This window comes from Sabethes cyaneus, chromosome 2 (genome assembly GCF_943734655.1).
Source record: "Sabethes cyaneus chromosome 2, idSabCyanKW18_F2, whole genome shotgun sequence".
Lineage (NCBI taxonomy): Eukaryota > Metazoa > Arthropoda > Insecta > Diptera > Culicidae > Sabethes > Sabethes cyaneus.
This window is the reverse complement of record NC_071354.1, coordinates 246,414,712-246,434,479: the sequence shown is the minus strand read 5'-3', so window position 1 is coordinate 246,434,479 and position 19,768 is coordinate 246,414,712. Positions and strand designations below refer to the sequence as shown.

The 19,768-nt window shown below is 36.1% G+C and overlaps 1 protein-coding gene across 2 annotated transcripts in view; it reads left to right on the top strand.

Annotated features, from left to right (window-relative positions):
• The window catches only part of LOC128738863 (zinc finger MIZ domain-containing protein 1), a 93,706-nt gene extending 78,594 nt beyond the window's left edge, over positions 1-15,112 (top strand). Inside the window, exons 2-11 of one of the 2 annotated variants that reach the window (XM_053834310.1) lie at positions 5,505-5,613; positions 5,674-5,892; positions 11,268-12,159; positions 12,224-12,567; positions 12,633-12,845; positions 12,907-13,049; positions 13,112-13,501; positions 13,561-13,786; positions 13,848-14,432; positions 14,498-15,112. In XM_053834310.1, coding sequence (XP_053690285.1) covers positions 5,836-5,892; positions 11,268-12,159; positions 12,224-12,567; positions 12,633-12,845; positions 12,907-13,049; positions 13,112-13,501; positions 13,561-13,786; positions 13,848-14,432; positions 14,498-14,635 — 2,988 coding nt within the window. In that variant the 5' untranslated portion in view covers positions 5,505-5,613; positions 5,674-5,835 and the 3' untranslated portion in view covers positions 14,636-15,112. Of the gene's footprint in view, positions 1-5,504; positions 5,614-5,673; positions 5,893-11,267; positions 12,160-12,220; positions 12,568-12,632; positions 12,846-12,906; positions 13,050-13,111; positions 13,502-13,560; positions 13,787-13,847; positions 14,433-14,497 lie in introns of both variants that reach the window. The other variant, XM_053834309.1, reaches the window with a different exon arrangement.
• Positions 15,113-19,768: the final 4,656 nt, after the last annotated feature.

Sequence of the window (19,768 nt, the reverse complement as noted above, 5' to 3'; positions counted from 1 at the left end):
AAAAGTCATTACTTTGAGCGTCTTAGCAGAATCTCGAATACGGGAATATTGTGATAGATTTTTGTTATGTGACAAAATTAAACAGAAAACATTTTCTTCAACTCGTAATGTTAGGGGCTTTTAATTTCAGATAAATTACAACATAACCAAACCAGAAAATGTTCTAGAACGGCAGCAAACATGGATTTGCTGCATCGCCTTCTCGAATCATCAGATCCCTGAATTAGTAGCATAAGGGCGTCGCGAGACAAGTCGGCGAGTGAACTATGCGGCGATGCAAAATACATGCTCGATATTTAATTTTCTATTTATTTTTTATATATTCACTAGCTGACCCGACAAACTTCGTATTGCCACAAATTAACCTGTGTTGTACATAAATCATGAATCTCGGATGATCTTTGTCATAATCTCGAGTTTTGCAAGCCCCCCAGTGGGCGGCGCTTCCGACGGCGGGTCACCGGTAACACTCGCGACCGTCTCGTCCTGAATGATCTAGTGTTACTATAGATGGTTTTTGTGGTCTTGTATTGACTAATGTTTTATGGAAGAGTCTCGAATTTCTCGAGTTCGATTAGTTTTTGAGTTTCGCAAAAATTTCTGTTTTATTTGTATGAGAGTCCATACCCCCCTACCACAGGGGTGAGAGGTCTCTAACTATCGTAAAATAAATTCAAGACTCCAAAATCTACCACATGCCAAATTTGGTTCCATTTGCTTGATTAGTTCTCAAGTTATAAGGAAATTTGAATTTCATTTGTATGGGACCTCCCCTCTTAAAAGGGGAAGGGGTCGTAATTCACCATAGAAAAAAATTCTGCCATCTAAAACTCCCACATGCCAAATTTGGTTCCATTTGATTGATTAGTTCTCGAGATAAGAGGAAATTTGCATTTTTTTATGGAAGCCCACCCTCTTAAAGAGGAGATGGGCCATAACTCGCTTTCTAAAGAAGAGAGGGGTCTCAATTCACCATAGAAAAAAATCTTGCGTCCAAAACCACTTACATGTCAAATTTGGTTCCATTTGCTTGATTAGTTCTCGAGTTATGAGGAAATTTATTTTTCATTTGTATAGGAGCCCCCCCCCCCTCTTAAAGTGGGGAAATCCATAGAAAATATACCATAGAAAATATTCTTGCCTACAAAAACACCCACATGATAAATTTGGTTCCATTTGCTTGATTAGTTCTAGAGTTATGAGGAAATTTGTATTTCGTTTGTATGAGAGCCCCCCCTCTTAAAAAGGTAAGGGGTCCTAATTCATCATAGAAAAAATGGTTGCCTCCAAAAACACCCACATGCCAAATATGGTTCCATTTGCTTGATTAGTTCTCGAATTATGAGGAAATTTGTATTTCGTTTGTATAGGAGCCCCCCCCCTCTTAAAGTGGGGAGGGGTCCTTATTCACCAAAGAAAATATTCTTGCCCTCGAAAACTTTCACATGCCAAATTTTGTTCCATTTGCTTGATTAGTTCTTCAGTTCATTTGTATAGGAGCCCCCCCTCCTAAAGTGAGGAGGGGTCCCTGTTCATCATAGAAAAAAAATTTGTCCCCAAAAACACCAACGTGTCAAATTTGGTTCCATTTGCCTGATTAGTTCTCGAGTTATGAGGAAATTTGTATTTCATGTGTATAGGATCCCCCCCTCCTATAACGGGGAGGGGTCCCAATTCATCATAGAAAAAATTTTTGTCTCCAAAAACACCCACGTGCCAAATTTGGTTCCATTTGCTTGATTAGTTCTCGAGTTATGAGAAAATTTGTATTTCGTTTGTATAGGAGCCCCCCCTCTTAAAGTTAGGAGGGGTCCTAAATCACCATAGAAATATTCTTGCCCTCGAAAACTTTCACATGCCAAATTTGGTTTCATTTGCTTGATTAGCTCTCGAGTTATGAGGAAATTTGTTTTTCATTTGTATAGGAGCCCCCCTCCTAAAGTGAGGAGGGGTCCCAGTTCATCATAGAAAAAAAATTTGTCTCCAAAAACACCAACGTGTCAAATTTGGTTCCATTTGCTTGATTAGTTCTCGAGTTATGAGGAAATTTGCATTTCATTTGTATAGGAGCTCCCCTTCCTAAAGTGGAGAGGGGTCCCAATTCATCATAGAAAAAAATTTCGTCTCCAAAAACACCCACGTGCCAAATTTTGTTCCATTTGCTTGATTAGTTCTCGAGTTATGAGGAAATTTGTATTTCGTTTGTATAGGAGCCCCCCCCCCTCTTAAAGTGGGGAGGGGTCCTTATTCACCTTAGAAAATATTCTTGCCCTCGAAAACTTTCACATGCCAAATTTTGTTCCATTTGCTTGATTAGTTCTTCAGTTATGAGGAAATTTGTATTTCATGTGTATAGGATCCCCCCCTCCTATAACGGGGAGGGGTCCCAATTCATCATAGAAAAAACTTTTGTCTCCAAAAACACCCACATGCCAAATTTGGTTCCATTTGCTTAATTACTTCTCGAGTTATGAGGAAAATTGTGTTTCTTTGGTACAGGAGAGGGGGGGGGCTCTTAAAGTGGGTAGGGGTCCTAATTTACTATAGAAAATATTCTTGCCCTCGAAAACCTTCACATGCCAAATTTGGTTCCATTTGCTTGATTAGTTCTCGAGTTATGAAGAAATTTGTATGGAAGCCCCCCCTTTTAAAGAGCAGAGGAGTTAGAATTCCCCTTATAAAGAGGGGAGGGGTCTCAATTTACCATAGAATAAATTCTTGTTACCGAAAACACCCACATGCCAAATTTTGTTCTATTTGCTTGATTAGTTGTCGAGTTATGCAGAAATTTGTGTTTCATTTGTATGGGAGCCCCCCCTCTTAGTGGGGGGAGGGGTTTCTAACCATCACTAAAACCTTTCCTGGCCCCAAAAAATCTCTACATGCATATTTTCATGCTGATTGGTTCAGTAGTTTTCGATTCTATAAGGAACATACGGACAGACAGACAGACAGACAGACAGACAGAAATCCTTCTTTATAGGTATAGATTTTTATATGTTTACTTTTTATATATTTATTTTTTATATATTTATTTTTTATATATTTATTTTTGATATATTTATTTACAATTATGTAAAATTAAAAACCCCTAACATTACGAGTTGAAGAAAAAGTTTTCTGTTTAATTCTGTTACATAACAAAAATCTATCACAATATTCCCGTATTCGAGATTCTGCTAAGACGCTCAAAGTAATGACTTTTAATTACCTAACATTAGTTTGCTTTTCTTACTAGTCTCTTGCGATACAAGTAGAGCAAAGCTTTGGGTATAACCGTCTTGAGAACATTGCCCTTGTTTATCGGCAGGCTTCGCAGCCGGTTATTAGAGTACAGGACCATTACAGGACTAGTGTAAGGATCCTATTAAACTCTAGCAGTACCACACAGCCGAGATTAGACATACGACGACTGGCTTGTTAGATTAGCATCGTACCTTGTGGTTAACAGGGCGATGGGATATAGTAAACATTATGATATATATCATATATGTCTCTAAAAGACTGAGTAACACTTTTTGGAAATGCAAATTAAATGATGAAGATACTTAAAGAGACAAATGACTTAGCATGTTTTAAGATCAGTTTTGAATGTACTTTCACTTTAATTATATCTCGGCCGCCAGTTTTTCCAAGTTTTTATTGTATAGCAATACGAAGTATGGCTGATTTTTACGTAAATCGTTCAGTAACTCGCTCTGTATAGAAGATACGTGTTCACTTTCTTCTGCAAAAGTGTGTGATTTTAATAGATGCAAATGTTTGCAGAACACTATTTTTCCCTAAATCACATAGTTTTGAAGCTACAGTGAAAACCCCGATTTGTGGGGGTCCGTCATGAAAGACGATTAATATCTCGAAAACTGTGATACTTAGATGAATAATGTTTTCAGCAAAAAGCTTCATAATAAGATTATCTAAAACTTTTTAGAACATACTATAGCTCTATATAGTCAAATAAGAAAGTTACATTTTGCAGCGCCACCTGTGGTTGAGTTCCGAACTAATACTAACCACCAGTCGTTGCGTCTATTGATATACAGAAATTCTTTCGAAGACGCCATATTGAAAAAAACACTATGAAAAGAGTTATTAAAAAAGTTCACGAATCCGAGCAATCAAACCACTGTGCAATGGCCGGCATTTCAAATAGTTTTTCATTATTCAGACTATATAAATTATATATAATGGACAATGTACTATGATAAGAAGAAATAAAATTTTACTTTTTTTTAAACTATTGCTCGTAGGTAGTTGTTTTAAGATCTTGATGATTCGTTCTTACGATATAATATATTAGATGGATGACAATGTTTGCTATTGTTTTCTCTCGAAACGCTATTGGACATTATTAAATCGGCTCGGCTATTGTTGACATGAAAAATTAAACCAACATCGGTCAATCGGCTGGCCTCGTGCATCGTTGCAAACACGTAAAGTACACCTTCAGAAGCAACGCCGAGCGATGAAAAATCCGTCTGTCCATAAAATTAATTCCGATTAAAAGTGCTCTGCATTTTTTGCGTTTGCCATTTACACGTCCGCACACACATACTAGCATATGGATACATTTAACGTGGCCAGTTTGGACCAGTGACTTAATAATTATTGCCGAAATTGATTTTTTGCGTGCTTACCGCCGCAACTGCTAGGCAATCGGTATATCCGAATCAGCAACATAATACAGCCACTCTTGTGAATGGAATCAAAAAGCGTGAATGCTGCCAACGGTAGATAGATCTGTAATTATTTCACTTTTATTGTTATGATCATATTTATATTTCGTGCATATTTACCGATATGCATTTGACATATATTTAGTCCAAAAATTATTTAATTAAATTCGGAAAACCGCGATGCTTGAATTCACATGTCTTATAAAAAATATTTTTCAATCATAGAAGGTCAGCTATTAACATATGTTATGTGACGATTTACTCTGAATGCTACGTACATTGGCAAAATAAATATATCTTTTTTGTGGTTCATTATCACCTTCACCTATAAAATTTTGCAGAAAATACACCATGAAAATATATCCATGAATTCATTTTTACTCACTTATTCGCGTCCCTTTATCCACTCAGTAGATAGAGGTGGAAGTCGAAATGCAAGCACGCCGTCTTCAAATCACCACGCGACTCGATCCGTTTTATCAATGACGTCAGTTGCTGTCATCTCGGAAGGGAAGAGAGAATATAAAAATAAATTACATATACTATCCTTGCTGGCAGACGGTTGTTTCACTATATACAATGATGGGTGACGCAATAATTCAGGGCATTCCAAGAACCGTCAATCTGTGGGTAGTACGTTTTGGGATACTTCCAGACTCTCGCCCAGTCGTGATTGTTTCCATGCGTGCCAAATAACTCCCCAACCGCCCACTCAATCCGCAAAGGATTTTTATCTCGTCTACCTATACCTACACCAACGTTCCGTGTCGGCTAAAAATAAGCAAACGTTCCTAATAAAAACTATTCTCGTTTATCGTTTGATTTCAGATATGCAGATGCTATGAGTGCCCAGGGGGGCTCCCTAGGGGTCCCATCTTTGGGTAATCGCAGATCTCCGCTAACAGGAGATTTGTTTCTGCTTTACGACAACTTACTGGTAAGTAAACGAGATATTTCATTTTTTTTCAAAATTATTCTTCAAATTCAATCTCAGTAGAAAACAACTTTGGGCATAAGACAACATCAATTTCTTAAACACACAGAGTAGCGAAATACGTGGCATTGGCATCGAGAACAATTAGTGCGAAATTTTACCGTGCAGTGCTCAGGGCAATCAGCGAATAGTTATTCCATCAAAACTAAAATTTGTACGTTAGACATGGTTGCTGCAGCCGGAGGGCAACAAGGTGGGATGGACGTCGGCTATAACCCTCAGGTAAGTGCTTTCATGAAGTATAGAATCTATGCCATTATCGATTAAGACCTTTCTCAAATATTTTTTACAAAAAAAGGAACAGTAACAAACAAAAAATAAGCGGGAACATTATCAAAACGTAGACTATAAAAATAGGAGAAAACAAGTATTACAGACTATTTCAAACTCACTGAAAGGAACTAGTAGTATTTTATAAAAATTTTGCTATCATTGCAACTTCCACGTGCTTTAAAATGTGTATCCTATATTCGAGAATCTATATTTCGCTTTTGTATTTATTATTTGGAAAAGTTAAGGTGAAATTAGTCGTCATCTATTCTGATAATTTCAAAAGCAGTTTTTTTTGTATGAAACAAAACTTTTATTCATGAAAATATATTCGTTGTGCTCAGATTGGCAGTGAATACATTTCTATAAACAGAACCCCGCTTTTGAGCCCAAAAACTGCGTCCGAAATTGGGCTTTTCGGCGAAAAGTTAATCACTGCTAATTTCACGTTAATCTATACTGTGGCGTAGTTATTTCTATGAAGTGAATTTTGAAAGTAAATTTCGAAAGCTTAAAGTGAAATATCAAAACCTGAATTCTCTGAGTTAGAAAAATAAAATTTTGTCTTCTTTTCCTTTTTCTCTGGTTGTGTTTTGTGCTCAAAGCTCAAAAGTTATAAATGCCTTCTCTTGTTTTGTTTCTAACAACAAAACAAACAAAGTTTGTTTCAATACGTTGGTTAGTTTCCGAGCAAATTGTGACAAGAAGTTTAAAAACCCGAATTAATCCACCTAGCGGCGTGACCTAGCCTTTCTACTGCCACAATAATCATTATTTAATTTCTCAGAAACATCTGAACAGAAAAATAATGTTAACACAAAAGATAATTTTTGCAGACTTGAATGAATATATATAGAAAATTATAAATTAATCCTCTAACGGGTCTACAGACGGCCTTAACTTTCGAGCTTCAGAGCCACATACGAAACTTGTTTTGAATTGATAAAAAAGAAGAAAAACAAAAAGTTATTTATATCCTTTAATTCTACTACTGTGTTTTATTGATAAATACGTATTTCGGTCTCGGCGTGTGACCTTCATCAGTATCTAACTAACTTACACTGGTTTGTTTTGAATTGACAATATGAAATATGTGTTCACAGCAGATGTTTTGATATTTTGATATTAATACCATGCGTTCAAAAGTTAGCATCTTTGAAAAACAAGAATTCAGAAAAATTATTATTATACTTCACTTTTGAAGAAATAGGATATCTACAACAAAATGATTAATCTGAAAATTTTACTATTAGTTTGTTTGGCTTCAATTTTGCAACATATCTGAATTAGAAAAAATAACTGATTAGAGCATTAGATATGAAAAAGAGAAATTTCTTAGCTGGTGCTCCTTCAGATAATTATTTTTGCATACAAATCAAAACTTGAGCCTCTTTTGAATGTACTTTCATGAAAAGATAGTCATTAGCCTGATCGCATCGTTTTTACAATGTTAGAGGGTTAGGAAAACAAGAAGAAGCCGAAAAATAGTGCAAAAGCTGCGCCATAAACATGCTTGAGAATGAAAAATATGATCGACATGATTTCCAGCGCTTGTCATTTTGGATTTATTTATTAAAACACGATACCGGACATAAGACATCTGTCCTATAAAATGTCACTAACGAAAACAAATCTTACAAAATTACTACCGTGCACCGTTTACTTCCTATTTTTCAAATAACATTTCTAAGCTCTAATATCTAATGATTGAAAAGAACATCTATTGATGCGCAAAATTTGTTTGAAATTTGTATAAATTTATTTGGAAAAATCAACTCACTAGTATTTTTAATCCTATACACCACTTTACCGACATGCTTGTATTAACTGCTTTTTTCGCTTTTTGCTTTTCTTGTACAATTGTGAGTAACAGCAAGTGAAGAAAATGACAATTGAAATCTGAAATCAAAGAAAGAAAAATCTTTTCGATTGAATCCCACTATTTAATATTTATTTGCAACAGATACGTAGTTCGCCTACGACGTGCAGGCTTCATCAGTGTCTTATTTCAAAGCGTATACGTATCTGTCGCGAATGAATATTAAATAGTGGAATTTAGTCGGTAAAAGTTTTTTTCTTTTCTTTAATTTCAGAGATCGTATTCCACTAAGAGGCTTCAAAAACTTCAGACAATTGAAATGTTTCTCACTTTTCTTGAATTTCAATGCAAATTAGAAAATTGCAAATTGTCATCACATACACACGCAGATACATACATACATACATACATACATACATACATACATACATACATACATACATACATACATACATACATACATACATACATACATACATACATACATACATACATACATACATACATACATACATTGAATACAATCAACATTTGATTGATATGTTTTGATTTCACACGTTTTAACGGTTTAATATACGGTGCTCAAGTGTTAAAGTTTGAATAACTTTTGAATGAACCGTCCGATTTTAAATAACTCGGTTTCGTTTGATAGATCTCAGCAGTAATTTTCAAATAATAATAAAATGTGTGATGTTTTTCATTGAATTAATGTTTATATGTTTCAAAAATATGTTTTAAATACTATTTTTTCACATTTCTTTATGTAACTTTCAAACTACAAGGCCAATCGTCATGAAATTTGGAAGTTAAGGGTTTGCAAGACTCCTCTTTCATATGCAATCAATTTTGTTCAAATCGGTTAAGGGACCTGTGAGATAATGAAGTCCCATATTTTTCGTATTTTTATACATAACTTTTGAACTAAAAGTCCGATCAAAATGAAATTCAATAGCAACCTATGGGACGCGTAGACCTTTCATTTGACACTAAGAACATTAAAATCGGTCCAGCCATCTCCGAGAAAAGTGAGTGAGATTGAAAGCGTTACATACCCACACACACACACACATACATACACACACACACAGAAAATGCTCAGTTTTCGAAACTGAGTCGAATGGTATATGACATTCGGTCCGCAGGACCTTCTTTCCATTTCCGGTTTTTCAAGTGATTTCTATACCTTTATACTATATATTTATATAGTAGAAAGGCAAAACCGTGTTTTTACAAGAGCGGTGTATTATTCCGTCGAGTTTGTTCCGTGCGGCACTGTTTATATGTATGATAGTTTCTCATCCATTTTCCATGATTTCTTTTCAGATAATTATAAAATCCAAATACAAACAAACAAAAGTCTGCAAAATCGAAAACTGAAATGAAAAAAATGATTTTTTCAACAATTTTAATTTCCCCATAAATTATTGACCTGGTCGGCAAAATAACTTTACTAATAATTAATACAAGGTCATAGCATTCTTGCAAACCACCTTGTCATTTTGAATTTCAAAATAAAATTCACTTGGATAATTTTAGATTTGGATATTAGATAATTTTTATGTCTTAGCGATATTTGGTTATGCCGAAGATCAATAAACAAAATGTAATATATTTTCGAATAGTGGCTTGGCGAAATCAATCCTAATGAATTCTAATTAATGTAATAATCCGAATAACGGCTTCTTTGATTAAAGGTCTTCAGAAAATTTGTACAGTATAGCTGTAAAAATTGTTTCTGGTAAAAATGTAAAAACATGAAATTCTAAAAAAAATAATTATTTGTCCATGATTAGGCTTCGACAAGCAAATTGTTTTTTTATTGTGTTAAAAACTAAAATTTTCAAATTATGTGCTTTTTGAGATATTTAATTTTTTAATTGGATCACACTTATCCATTGGATAACAATGGATCATTTTAGGTAGCTTTTGCTCATGCTTTCCGCTAGATGGACACTATAGCGCCACGTACCATATTTAGAGTAAACTGATACTGAGGCTGATACAGATTACACGTCATAATTTCTTTCCGATCCGTTGTCGTTGACGGTTGCTGATGGTTAATCTGAATCGGCCTTTTTGGGTGGACCAATCAGGTCGAAATTCAGTTTGACAGTCGTCCTCAGACGTTCGTCGAGTATATTTGACAGAACATGTCTATGCTGTCCATGGAGTCATCTGTGAGATTTTTCAGCTTTTTCAATGATCCATTGAGCCGTTTCGAATTATAGTGGCCTATTTCGCAAATTTTACAGGATACACAAGTGTATAGAAAGCTATAAAAAGTTAATTTCAATCATTTTCACCAAACCAACTGTTCTGATGGGTAGGGTATAAAGGGATTCAACATGAGAATACATAAAAATCACAACTTTTGTCAAAATATGCGATTTATTCATGCCAATGTGCATAGACCACGATTTCATTTATAATTTATCTGAAATCCCCAAAATGTTCCGCAATATAGTGGTCTATATCCACGGGATTTGTAAATGTCAATAAATGGCGACTTCCGGTTTTCTCAAAATGATCGTACATGACTGGAAATATTGCAAAAACTCCATAATATGGGTATCAGAAGAAAAGGTTTAAGGCAGAAGTTGAACATTGTGTTCCAATATACGGTTCAATTGATCCAACGAAACAATACGCACTTCAGTAATTACATTTAATCTATTGTAAAAACTACCAAACAAAAATATAATTGTTTGAACATTTATTTCTAAAAGAAAAATATGAACTGATCCCGCGTGAATCTGTACTAAAGATGGAAAACATTGCGTCCATCTTGTTAGATGAGGTTGACAATTTATTGCGATAGATAACGAAATTAACTTCTGCAAAGTCTCTGAGTACTAGAACATGTTCTGATTTAACATTTTCGCGTGAATTCGTTTCATACAAAAAATACGCAAGTAACGTATCTTGGCGTCCGTCCACCACGGTACGGGACTCATGTATTCTGGTCTCCACCTAAGACAAATATTATTGTGAATTTCCGCATACCGTTAGTTTACGTGTTCAATAATACAAAGCCGCAGACTTGAATTTACAACTGCGTAATTGTCACGGCTTCGGAAAAAGGTTGTTATTAAAGTTTTTGCAACGAACGAGGCACGAAAGCAAGTGATGCTGATCCCTTATAATGAAATACTTAGAACCTGAACAACTCAGACCAACTAACGAAAACTGAGAATAATAATTTGCTACATAAATAATTAGAACAAAAATAAAATAGGAACATTGACCACTGCGAAACAGTATCAAATTCTTGGCGATTTTTATGAAGATGAAGATAATGACTTATTGCTAATTGGTTCACCATACCTGATAGCAAAAACCATGCAGAGAGAAACTAATGAAGCATTTCTTGAAGCATATAGTCCCTAAGTTGAACAGTATTTCCTCTGACCAATGCAAATGTAGAGATACAGCTCCCACGATGATAATCAATAAGAAGGTAAAAAATCTTGAATTTTGTATTAATATTCAACGTTTCCGTCTCTTGTAGATGAACAACATGGCAATGCATTCGCAGACATCATGGAACCAAATGAACGGAATGAACCAAATAGTGGGAATAAATCATCAAATGGGTGGTGGTGGCGTAGGTAGTGGTGGTCCCCTTAGCCAAATGAATCCAATGGGTCAGATGAGTGGAGCTGGTATTGGAGGTGGCAGTGGGGGAACAGGTGGAGGTGGTGGGACGGTTGGTAATATGGGTGGAATGGCAGGCATGCAGATGAACCAGATGGGTTCGATGAATGGAATGGGCAATTACGGTAGGCATCACCAGCAAATGAACCCAATGGCACAGATGATGAATATGGGCATGGGCATGGGAAGTCAGATGGGGCCAGGAGCTGGCATAAACGGAATTAATCAGATGAATAGTATGAATCCACTTAGTCAAATGAACCAGATGTCACCGATGTCGAAGATGCAAGGAATGGCCAATGGATATCCTCCGCACCCAAGGCGGATGACACCGTACCCAAACCCACAGATGCAGATGGCACAAAAGAGATCAATGTACGGAATGAGCCAACAAGCGATGCCCGGTACAACTTCACAGTTTCCACCTCATCAATCAACCGGCGTTCCTTTACCAATGCAAGCTAATACCGGTTATGGAAGGCATGGTCCAATGCCAATGGGCTATCGTGGAGGGCCTCCAATGATGCAGCAGCGACAAAACACTCCTCCGTATAGTGCCAACAGTGGCCATACTCAACAGTATTATAACGCAGGATACCAGAATATGCAAAGCTATCAACCGGACATTCGGATGAATTATCAGCATAGTCCAGTGCCCGGTAATCCTACACCTCCACTCACCCCTGCCTCTTCCATGACACCGTACATCAGTCCCAATCCGGATCTTAAGCCAAACTTACCACACAGTATGTCACTTTTGGAAATATCTATTTGGAATTTTAATTATATATATATATTTTTTTTTAGAAGATGAAGAGCTACGACTAACCTTTCCTGTGAGGGACGGTATTCTCTTGCCACCGTTTCGATTAGAACATAACTTGGCCGTGAGCAATCATGTTTTCCAACTGAAATCGACAGTGTATAATACCCTCATGTGCCGGCCGGATCTTGAACTGCAGCTTAAATGTTTTCACCACGAAGATCGACAGATGAATACCAACTGGCCAGCAAGTGTGCAAGTATCTGCCAACTCAACTCCATTGGAAATTGATCGGGGTGACAACAAGAATTCGCATCGTCCTCTTTACTTGAAGCAAGTCTGCCAACCTGGCCGAAATACAATTCAGATTACTGTTAGCACATGCTGCTGTGTAAGTTAGATAAATAGATCAGTGATTGGATTCTTTACTACTATTAAACTTTATTTCCACTCTAGTCTCATTTGTTTGTACTGCAACTAGTACATAGGCCCTCTGTAAATCACGTACTACACACATTGCTGAAGCGTAACCTCCTCTCAGCCGAGCAGGCAGTGGCCAAAATCAAACGAAACTTTGCAATTGGCCATACTGTAAACCCCAACCAATCCTTGGGAGGAAGTGGATCAGGTGTTGATAAGGAATCAATTGAACCTGCGGTCTCAACTAAAGTAATTTTTTGTTTATTGATTTCAAAGTCTGCATATTAAGGTATAATCCTTACTGTTTCAGGTCTCCCTCAAATGTACTATCACCTCGAAACGCATAGCACTTCCTGCCCGTGGCCATGACTGCAAGCACATTCAATGTTTCGATGTAGAGGCGTATCTAGCACTTAACTGTGAACGAGGAAACTGGCGATGTCCTGTGTGCAAGTAAAATCGACCGCAGATTAATTATTCTTTAGAATTACTTTATCAATTCCATTTACTTCCAGTAAACCAGCTCTGACCGAAGGTCTTGAAATCGATCAGTACATGTGGGCAATCCTGAACACACTAAACTCTTCCAACACTCCGAATGGTATGGAAACTGAAGAAGTTGTTATAGATTCACAGGCCAACTGGCGAGCGATAAAACCAGCCAATGGAGGAAATTCAGTACCTCCGGGTAGTAATACTCCTGGGGCAGACGGTAGCGTACGCGGTAGGTCTACTCCGGTTCTGACAGGCATCAAGTCGGATCCAGACGGTGAAAACAAGCAGTTCAGTAAGGTTATGTCTCCTGGATCGACCTCTCTTCCAACGTGGGATAATATGAATGCAATGAGTCCTTATATGAGTCCGGACATGAGCTCAATCGCTAGCGGTAGCATGATGGGTTCAAAGTAAGTTGTGTTGCTGTTGAAAAAACTCGAACATTCTTATTAGATTGATATTTTTTCAGCAACTATAATCAGCGAACGCAATTTGAGTCATTCAGCAACCCTATAAAGCAAGAAACCTTCGCTAATGCCATTAAGCAGGAAGCCAACTCTAACTCACAAACCGGAGTTAACGGCGGTGGTGCCGGCAACACCGGTGATTTCGGAAACAATCCACTAGCACATCTAAGTGATTCAGTCAATTCACTCGATCCTCTAAATGCCATGGAAAAGTCGTTGAACGATCAGGTAGTGTACGAAATCATTAGTTTGTAACAAACCAAAAACCAAATTTAAAAATTTCTGCTAGATGCCACATACACCTCACACTCCACATACGCCTGGTGGTGGAAATTCTTCCGGTCACCCAATGACCCCAGGTGGTCCTCCCAGTGTACCGTCTGCAAGCGATATCAATTCCAGTCAATCGGGTGGTGCCGGAAACGTTAGCAACAGTAGCAGCAGTAGTAGTGGCAACAGTGGCAACAACAGTAGTTCCAATAACAATAATAATAGCAACAATCCCGGCAACGCAGCTAGTAACAACAACCAAAATAACAGTAGCCATAGCAACCCGAGTGCAAGCAGTCTGATGCATTCACCTCAACATCAACAACAACAACAGCAAGCAATGGCAATGACAAACAATCCAGCGGCCAACATCATGAATTCACCCCAGAGTTTGATGAACTCACCGCAAAATATGATGAACTCTCCTCAAAGCATGATAAATTCGGCAAATAATCTCCAGCAGAATCTGATGAACACAATGAACTCGATGATGCAAGGCCAGCATCAGACTGGATTGGTCGGTTTAACAGATGTAGATTTACCGGTAGATTTAAACTTCGATCCTGCCGCAGTTATTGAAGGTGAAAGTGGCAACGACTTAAATGTAAGTAAATATCTCTAATGCTGCTGAATGCTGTATTTGAAATCAATTATCCTCTCCTCTGCCAGCTACTTCCGGACAACGTGGTTGACCCGATGGAGTTGTTATCGTATCTAGACCCACCACCTGATCTGAACACACCACCCTCTAGTGGCTCCAGCAACAATGCCAACAGTGACGACATTCTGGCGGCACTATTCGACTAGAGCAGCAGGCTCGATCGTGTCACAATAGTCAACACTAATAGAAAAAGAAAATCGTAATGTAAGCTAAAATGTGATGATTTTTGTTTTTGTTTTCATTCAGCTGTCAGAACACTGTCAAAATTGTTTGTACAGAACGATCAATTGTTTTCCTAAATGTGTAAAGAATATCGCTTAATTCGCTGGAAATGCAAAACAGAATTATGTAAAAACGAACACTCTATTTAAGTATATATAAAAATGAAATGTGATTTCGAATGTGGCGCTAATCTAATTCAAATCATAGGTTACAAACGAACAAACAAATAAAAGGACCTTGCAAGTGATAGCCAAAATGGTTTTGGAACCTTCTACCTATTTTTCGTCACTGAGAAAACATGGAATGCTTACAGCATTAATTTGTAATTCAATATTTATTTTCCATGAAATAGTTTTTAGTCTTTTGTGAAAAGGAAATTATTTATTTTGTACAAAATAAGATCGCAGATGACGATTAGTATATTATTTTACCTTTAATTTCGAAAAAAGTGGATCACTCTGTTTTATAGAGATAAAAATGATCTTAAAGGATTATTTTAAGAAAAAACAAAAAGTACGAGAATTGTTTAAGTAAAATGTTAAACTTAATGATATTAAATTTTAATCAAAAGTGTACAAAAATTGAGAAATCATGCAACATTAATTTAATATACTGCAAATACAGCTAACTAAATTTAAACTAAGTCACACGCGCATATATACATATTTGAAGCAAGCTGACACTTAACTGATAGCAAGCAAATAAATCGAAAAAGTACACTCAACAAGTGGAAAATGGTTATAATTTTCGCTCTCTTGAATGTTCGTAGCATATTAAAATTAATCAACCTCTATTTCGAACACAAACATAATACAATCTGGAAGAAAATTATGTGGTGGCAAAGAGAAGGGAAGACCTATTAAATGACTGCGGAATAAAAATAGAAAATAAACGGCTTCAACTTAGTGACCTTTGATTTATCTGTAAAAGATTGTATAAAAATTAATAATTGATTAATCAGGATGATGCCAGGCTTGTGGCCAGTATGTTTTACACTCCAAACCAAGCAAAAAAGTTCCTTTATTCCTCTCCCTCGACGATCGCACGATGTAAGTTTAGCTTCCCACACTTGCCCTGTAAGAAGATCTGCTTCTGCAAGTCTCTTATTTATTGATTTCCTATAGCAAATTTGCGATTCCCATAAAAATGACACGGAAACGATTCCTCGAAACCATGGGAAGCATTAAATGATTCCCCTCGCGACATCAAAGTTCCAAGCGTAATAGTGTAGTTATTTATTTTATACCTTTCGTATCTCTCAACACACCCGACAAACTACATCGAAAAATATTTATTTTCTTTCATTTTCGAACAATGAGCGAAAATCATACCATATTTATTTATGGTTTCAAAGTAATCGATTGTAAAACCAGTAATCCAAATTAACAAAAGTGATAGTTATTTATATTTAAATGTAAAGATAACTGAAATGCGAGACATGTTCTCAAGAACATTAACAAACCTTAAAGTAAATAAAAATCAAAATCTCAAGAATGAAAAAATCCGAATTGATGAGCTAAAACACTAAAAAGAATCTTTCAAAACAACATTCTACAGTTAAATAAAAGTTTTATTCCCATCAATCAACTGAAAATCTATAAAGGGGCAATTATCACTAGATCACAAGCATACAAGTATTTTTTACTAACAAGAAAATCATAAAAATAGGTAGCATTTTTCTATTTTTTTTCCTGCCCCAATGGTTTAATTGAAAATTGAAATGGCCGCAACATTTTCTTCGGTTACTATTCTGTTTTATTTATGTAATAACTGCGCAAACCTAATTCATTAGGTTCATTTGTATTATTTTGTACATAATTTACCGAGACGAGAAAGGCGCAAAGTGGGATAAATGGCAAAAATATTGCAAATAACAACTTTAAATTAATTATATTTAAGAAAAATACCTATGAAAAAGGCAGAAACAAATTTTGAAAATAATAAAACAAAGTGGTTTAAAAAATATAATCCAATTTATGTTTCAGTGCAAAAACGAGTATCACAACAAACCCGTTTTATCCAAACAGCGGTAGCCACTTAGTTTCAACTCCATCTCAAAAATACATACTGCCAGGCAACGACTATCTTTTGTGCAGCCAAATATATTTTGCAAATGTACAGTCAGTCCACAATCATGGGTCACACTCAATTGTGGGTCATTTTAGCTTTTGCTGCTAATTTCCGTTTGAATATCACCTAATGATTGGTCAAATTGTTTATGCTACTTATGACTAACAATTTTATCAATCAATTAGTATAACATTCACGCAGGATTCAATCGGCAGAAAAAGCTAAAATAACCCATAATTGTGTGTGGCCCATGATTGTGGACTGACTCTACTTGGTGCCGTAGTTGACTAGCTAAGTTATGTTTTACTGCAGGAAGTGCAGAAAATCCAAAATACAGAACCACAAAACTTCTAGCTGATCGTAAGCACACCGCTGCTGGTGGGGTAGGTAAAGACCTGACCGTGTTGTGCTTGGCTTTGCGAAAAACAAAAACTGATTGAAACCAACGGTATTCACTGAATTCTTTTCTGTCCAATCAGTTCTACACCGGTCGCGAAAGTGAAATGAGCTATGTTTAACGAAAAAAAAGCAAAGTTCAAGAAACGTTTTTGTGTCTGCAAGATTAATTATTGAGCAAACAGCAGTAAATTTTTATATAGGTGTTAATGGTGATTGATGGTGAAAAACTTAAACAAGTGGCAAAAAATATTGAAATTGTTTATTATGATGGGTGCAGTGAAAAATCAGTTAGAAGGTGAGCTTCGTTTTGTCAAATATGTTACAGCAATTCTATCAAAAATGTATTGCACCAAATTACAAGAGATGAAATTTATTTGTGGAATGCGAGCAACAAAGTTGTTTGAGCAAGGTTCAAATGTAAGAATATCTTTACTTCAATTATCTAAACTGAGCCGGTACTACCTAATATTGGTTCCAAAAGTTGAAAGTGCGAATTGGTAAGGTGAATAAGCTAACGTATAATTTGCAAATCTGTGTTTATCGACCGAATTTTTAAACATGGTAAAGCTGAGCATGACACTAAGCTACTTGGCAGATTTTATTTGGACTATAAAAACTGCTATGAGGCAGCAACGAGGATAAACAATGTAAAACGAATTTTGGATTTCGTAAAGTTTGATCTTCTCATGTAAATGTACAAAAATGTATTTCAAACTAAGCTTTAATCCGTTAGCAGCGATTTCAATTCAATTCGCTTGTTCGGTCATCGCCAAATGCTCGGTCTACCATATTATATTGTTTGTTTTTAGATATTTGGTTGTATGAATGAACCTTCTCTACTACAAATAAACTTATAATCATTGAAAAACTATTCACTTAAATTCTGAAGAAATTGGATAATCGCAGGTGCCATTCTATAGATATTGGGGAGTTCGAGTTACTAGTAATAACAGATTATAAGGGTTGATTTGTGTGTCATATATGTCCTATATCTATCATTCTCGGTTTCACAAGTGACGCTGAAGTATGAAGAGAAAATTTTTTGTTGAAAAGAACATTTTTGGCACTTTCATTGTTCAGGGGAAGATCCTGTATTTTAGTATGGATACACCGAACCTGGATGTTAAAAGAAGCTAACGCTATTTTAAAAGAGAGCATTAAAAGCATTTATTTCTATTCACAACCAGGGATGGCACAATCACTTTGACTCAATTCACATTCATTTGACAGTACCGTCTCAGTCAGGCAGAATTTGAAAAAGTTATATATGGGACGATTGAAGAACTAGTTATTATCTACAATTTTTCTGAATAAAGTATTGCTGTATCTGTTGTATTTACGGTGCTACAATGCTAATGCTGAGTCACTAATGAGTTACTAGCATTGTAGCGCCGTAAATACAAAAGATACAGCAAAACTTTATTCAGCAAAATTGTAGATAATAACTAATTCTACAAATATCGAGAATTCGAAAAAGTAATGTAAATGGCAATTGTAGAATTAATTATTATCTACAGTATTGTTGAAGAAAGTATAGTTTTATCTTTTGTATTTACGGTGCTATGGGGCTGTTACTCCGTTGGTAGTAAAAAGAGCGCTCATTTGGCTACCAACGGGTTAATAGCCTCATAGCGCAGTAAATACAAAAGATAAAACTATACTTTCTTCAACATTGTAGATAATAATTACTAACTAATCTACAATTAACTTTTACACTACTTTTTCGAATTCTGTTTCGCTGAGGCGCGGTAGTCAAATAAGCTTCTACTAAGCAAACGACCGAAAATTAAGCCTGGATATATAATCTTCAATTTAGAAGAAAGTGTTCCCTTTCATGAATCGTTATGGAAATATAAATAGGTATATATCGGAAGTTGTTACATAAAACTTTTCTTTTCGACTATCCAAGAACAGTGCAACTGAGGATCTAATCACAAATTACGTAATGCACATTCGACCTCCTCCAAGTACGTTTCCTAATTTGTAAATAACCCTAAGTTTCACCGTTCTTGTGTAACTGAAAAAAAAAACAAGCACCGTAGAAAAGACTTGAATGTATCTGAATTGTTTGTTTGGTCCCTGAACTGAACTGAATTGAAGTAATTTACTAGTTCACATGTAACGTAACCTGAATTAGAATATGAATTCCGTATTACTATTTACTAGCTACGGAGAGACTTTTTGCTACTGATTCATTTACATTATACAATATAAATGAATCAGTAACAATGGCTTCGGGGACCATTTTCATGCCAAAAAACGTAACCAACCATGATAATGATACATATTATAAAGCAAGTCCCGCAAGCGGCATGATCGCGGAATGCATTTTTGGGTTTTGTGTTGACCTGCTTTAAAAAGCTAGACTACGTACTTTGTATGCCTTGCACTCAACTTGTGATTCAAACATTGGTTGGAAACACAGCGTGTCAACTTTCAGTGCACCCATAATAATAACCACAAAACCGCTACAACCGAAAAACATCTGCAAGCTAAAAAAAACAAAACATTAAGCACTCCGAGCAGCCTGGACTTCCTTCTTATGAGCAAATCAAAATACTGAGCAGTGAATGTAGTTCGTTTACCGA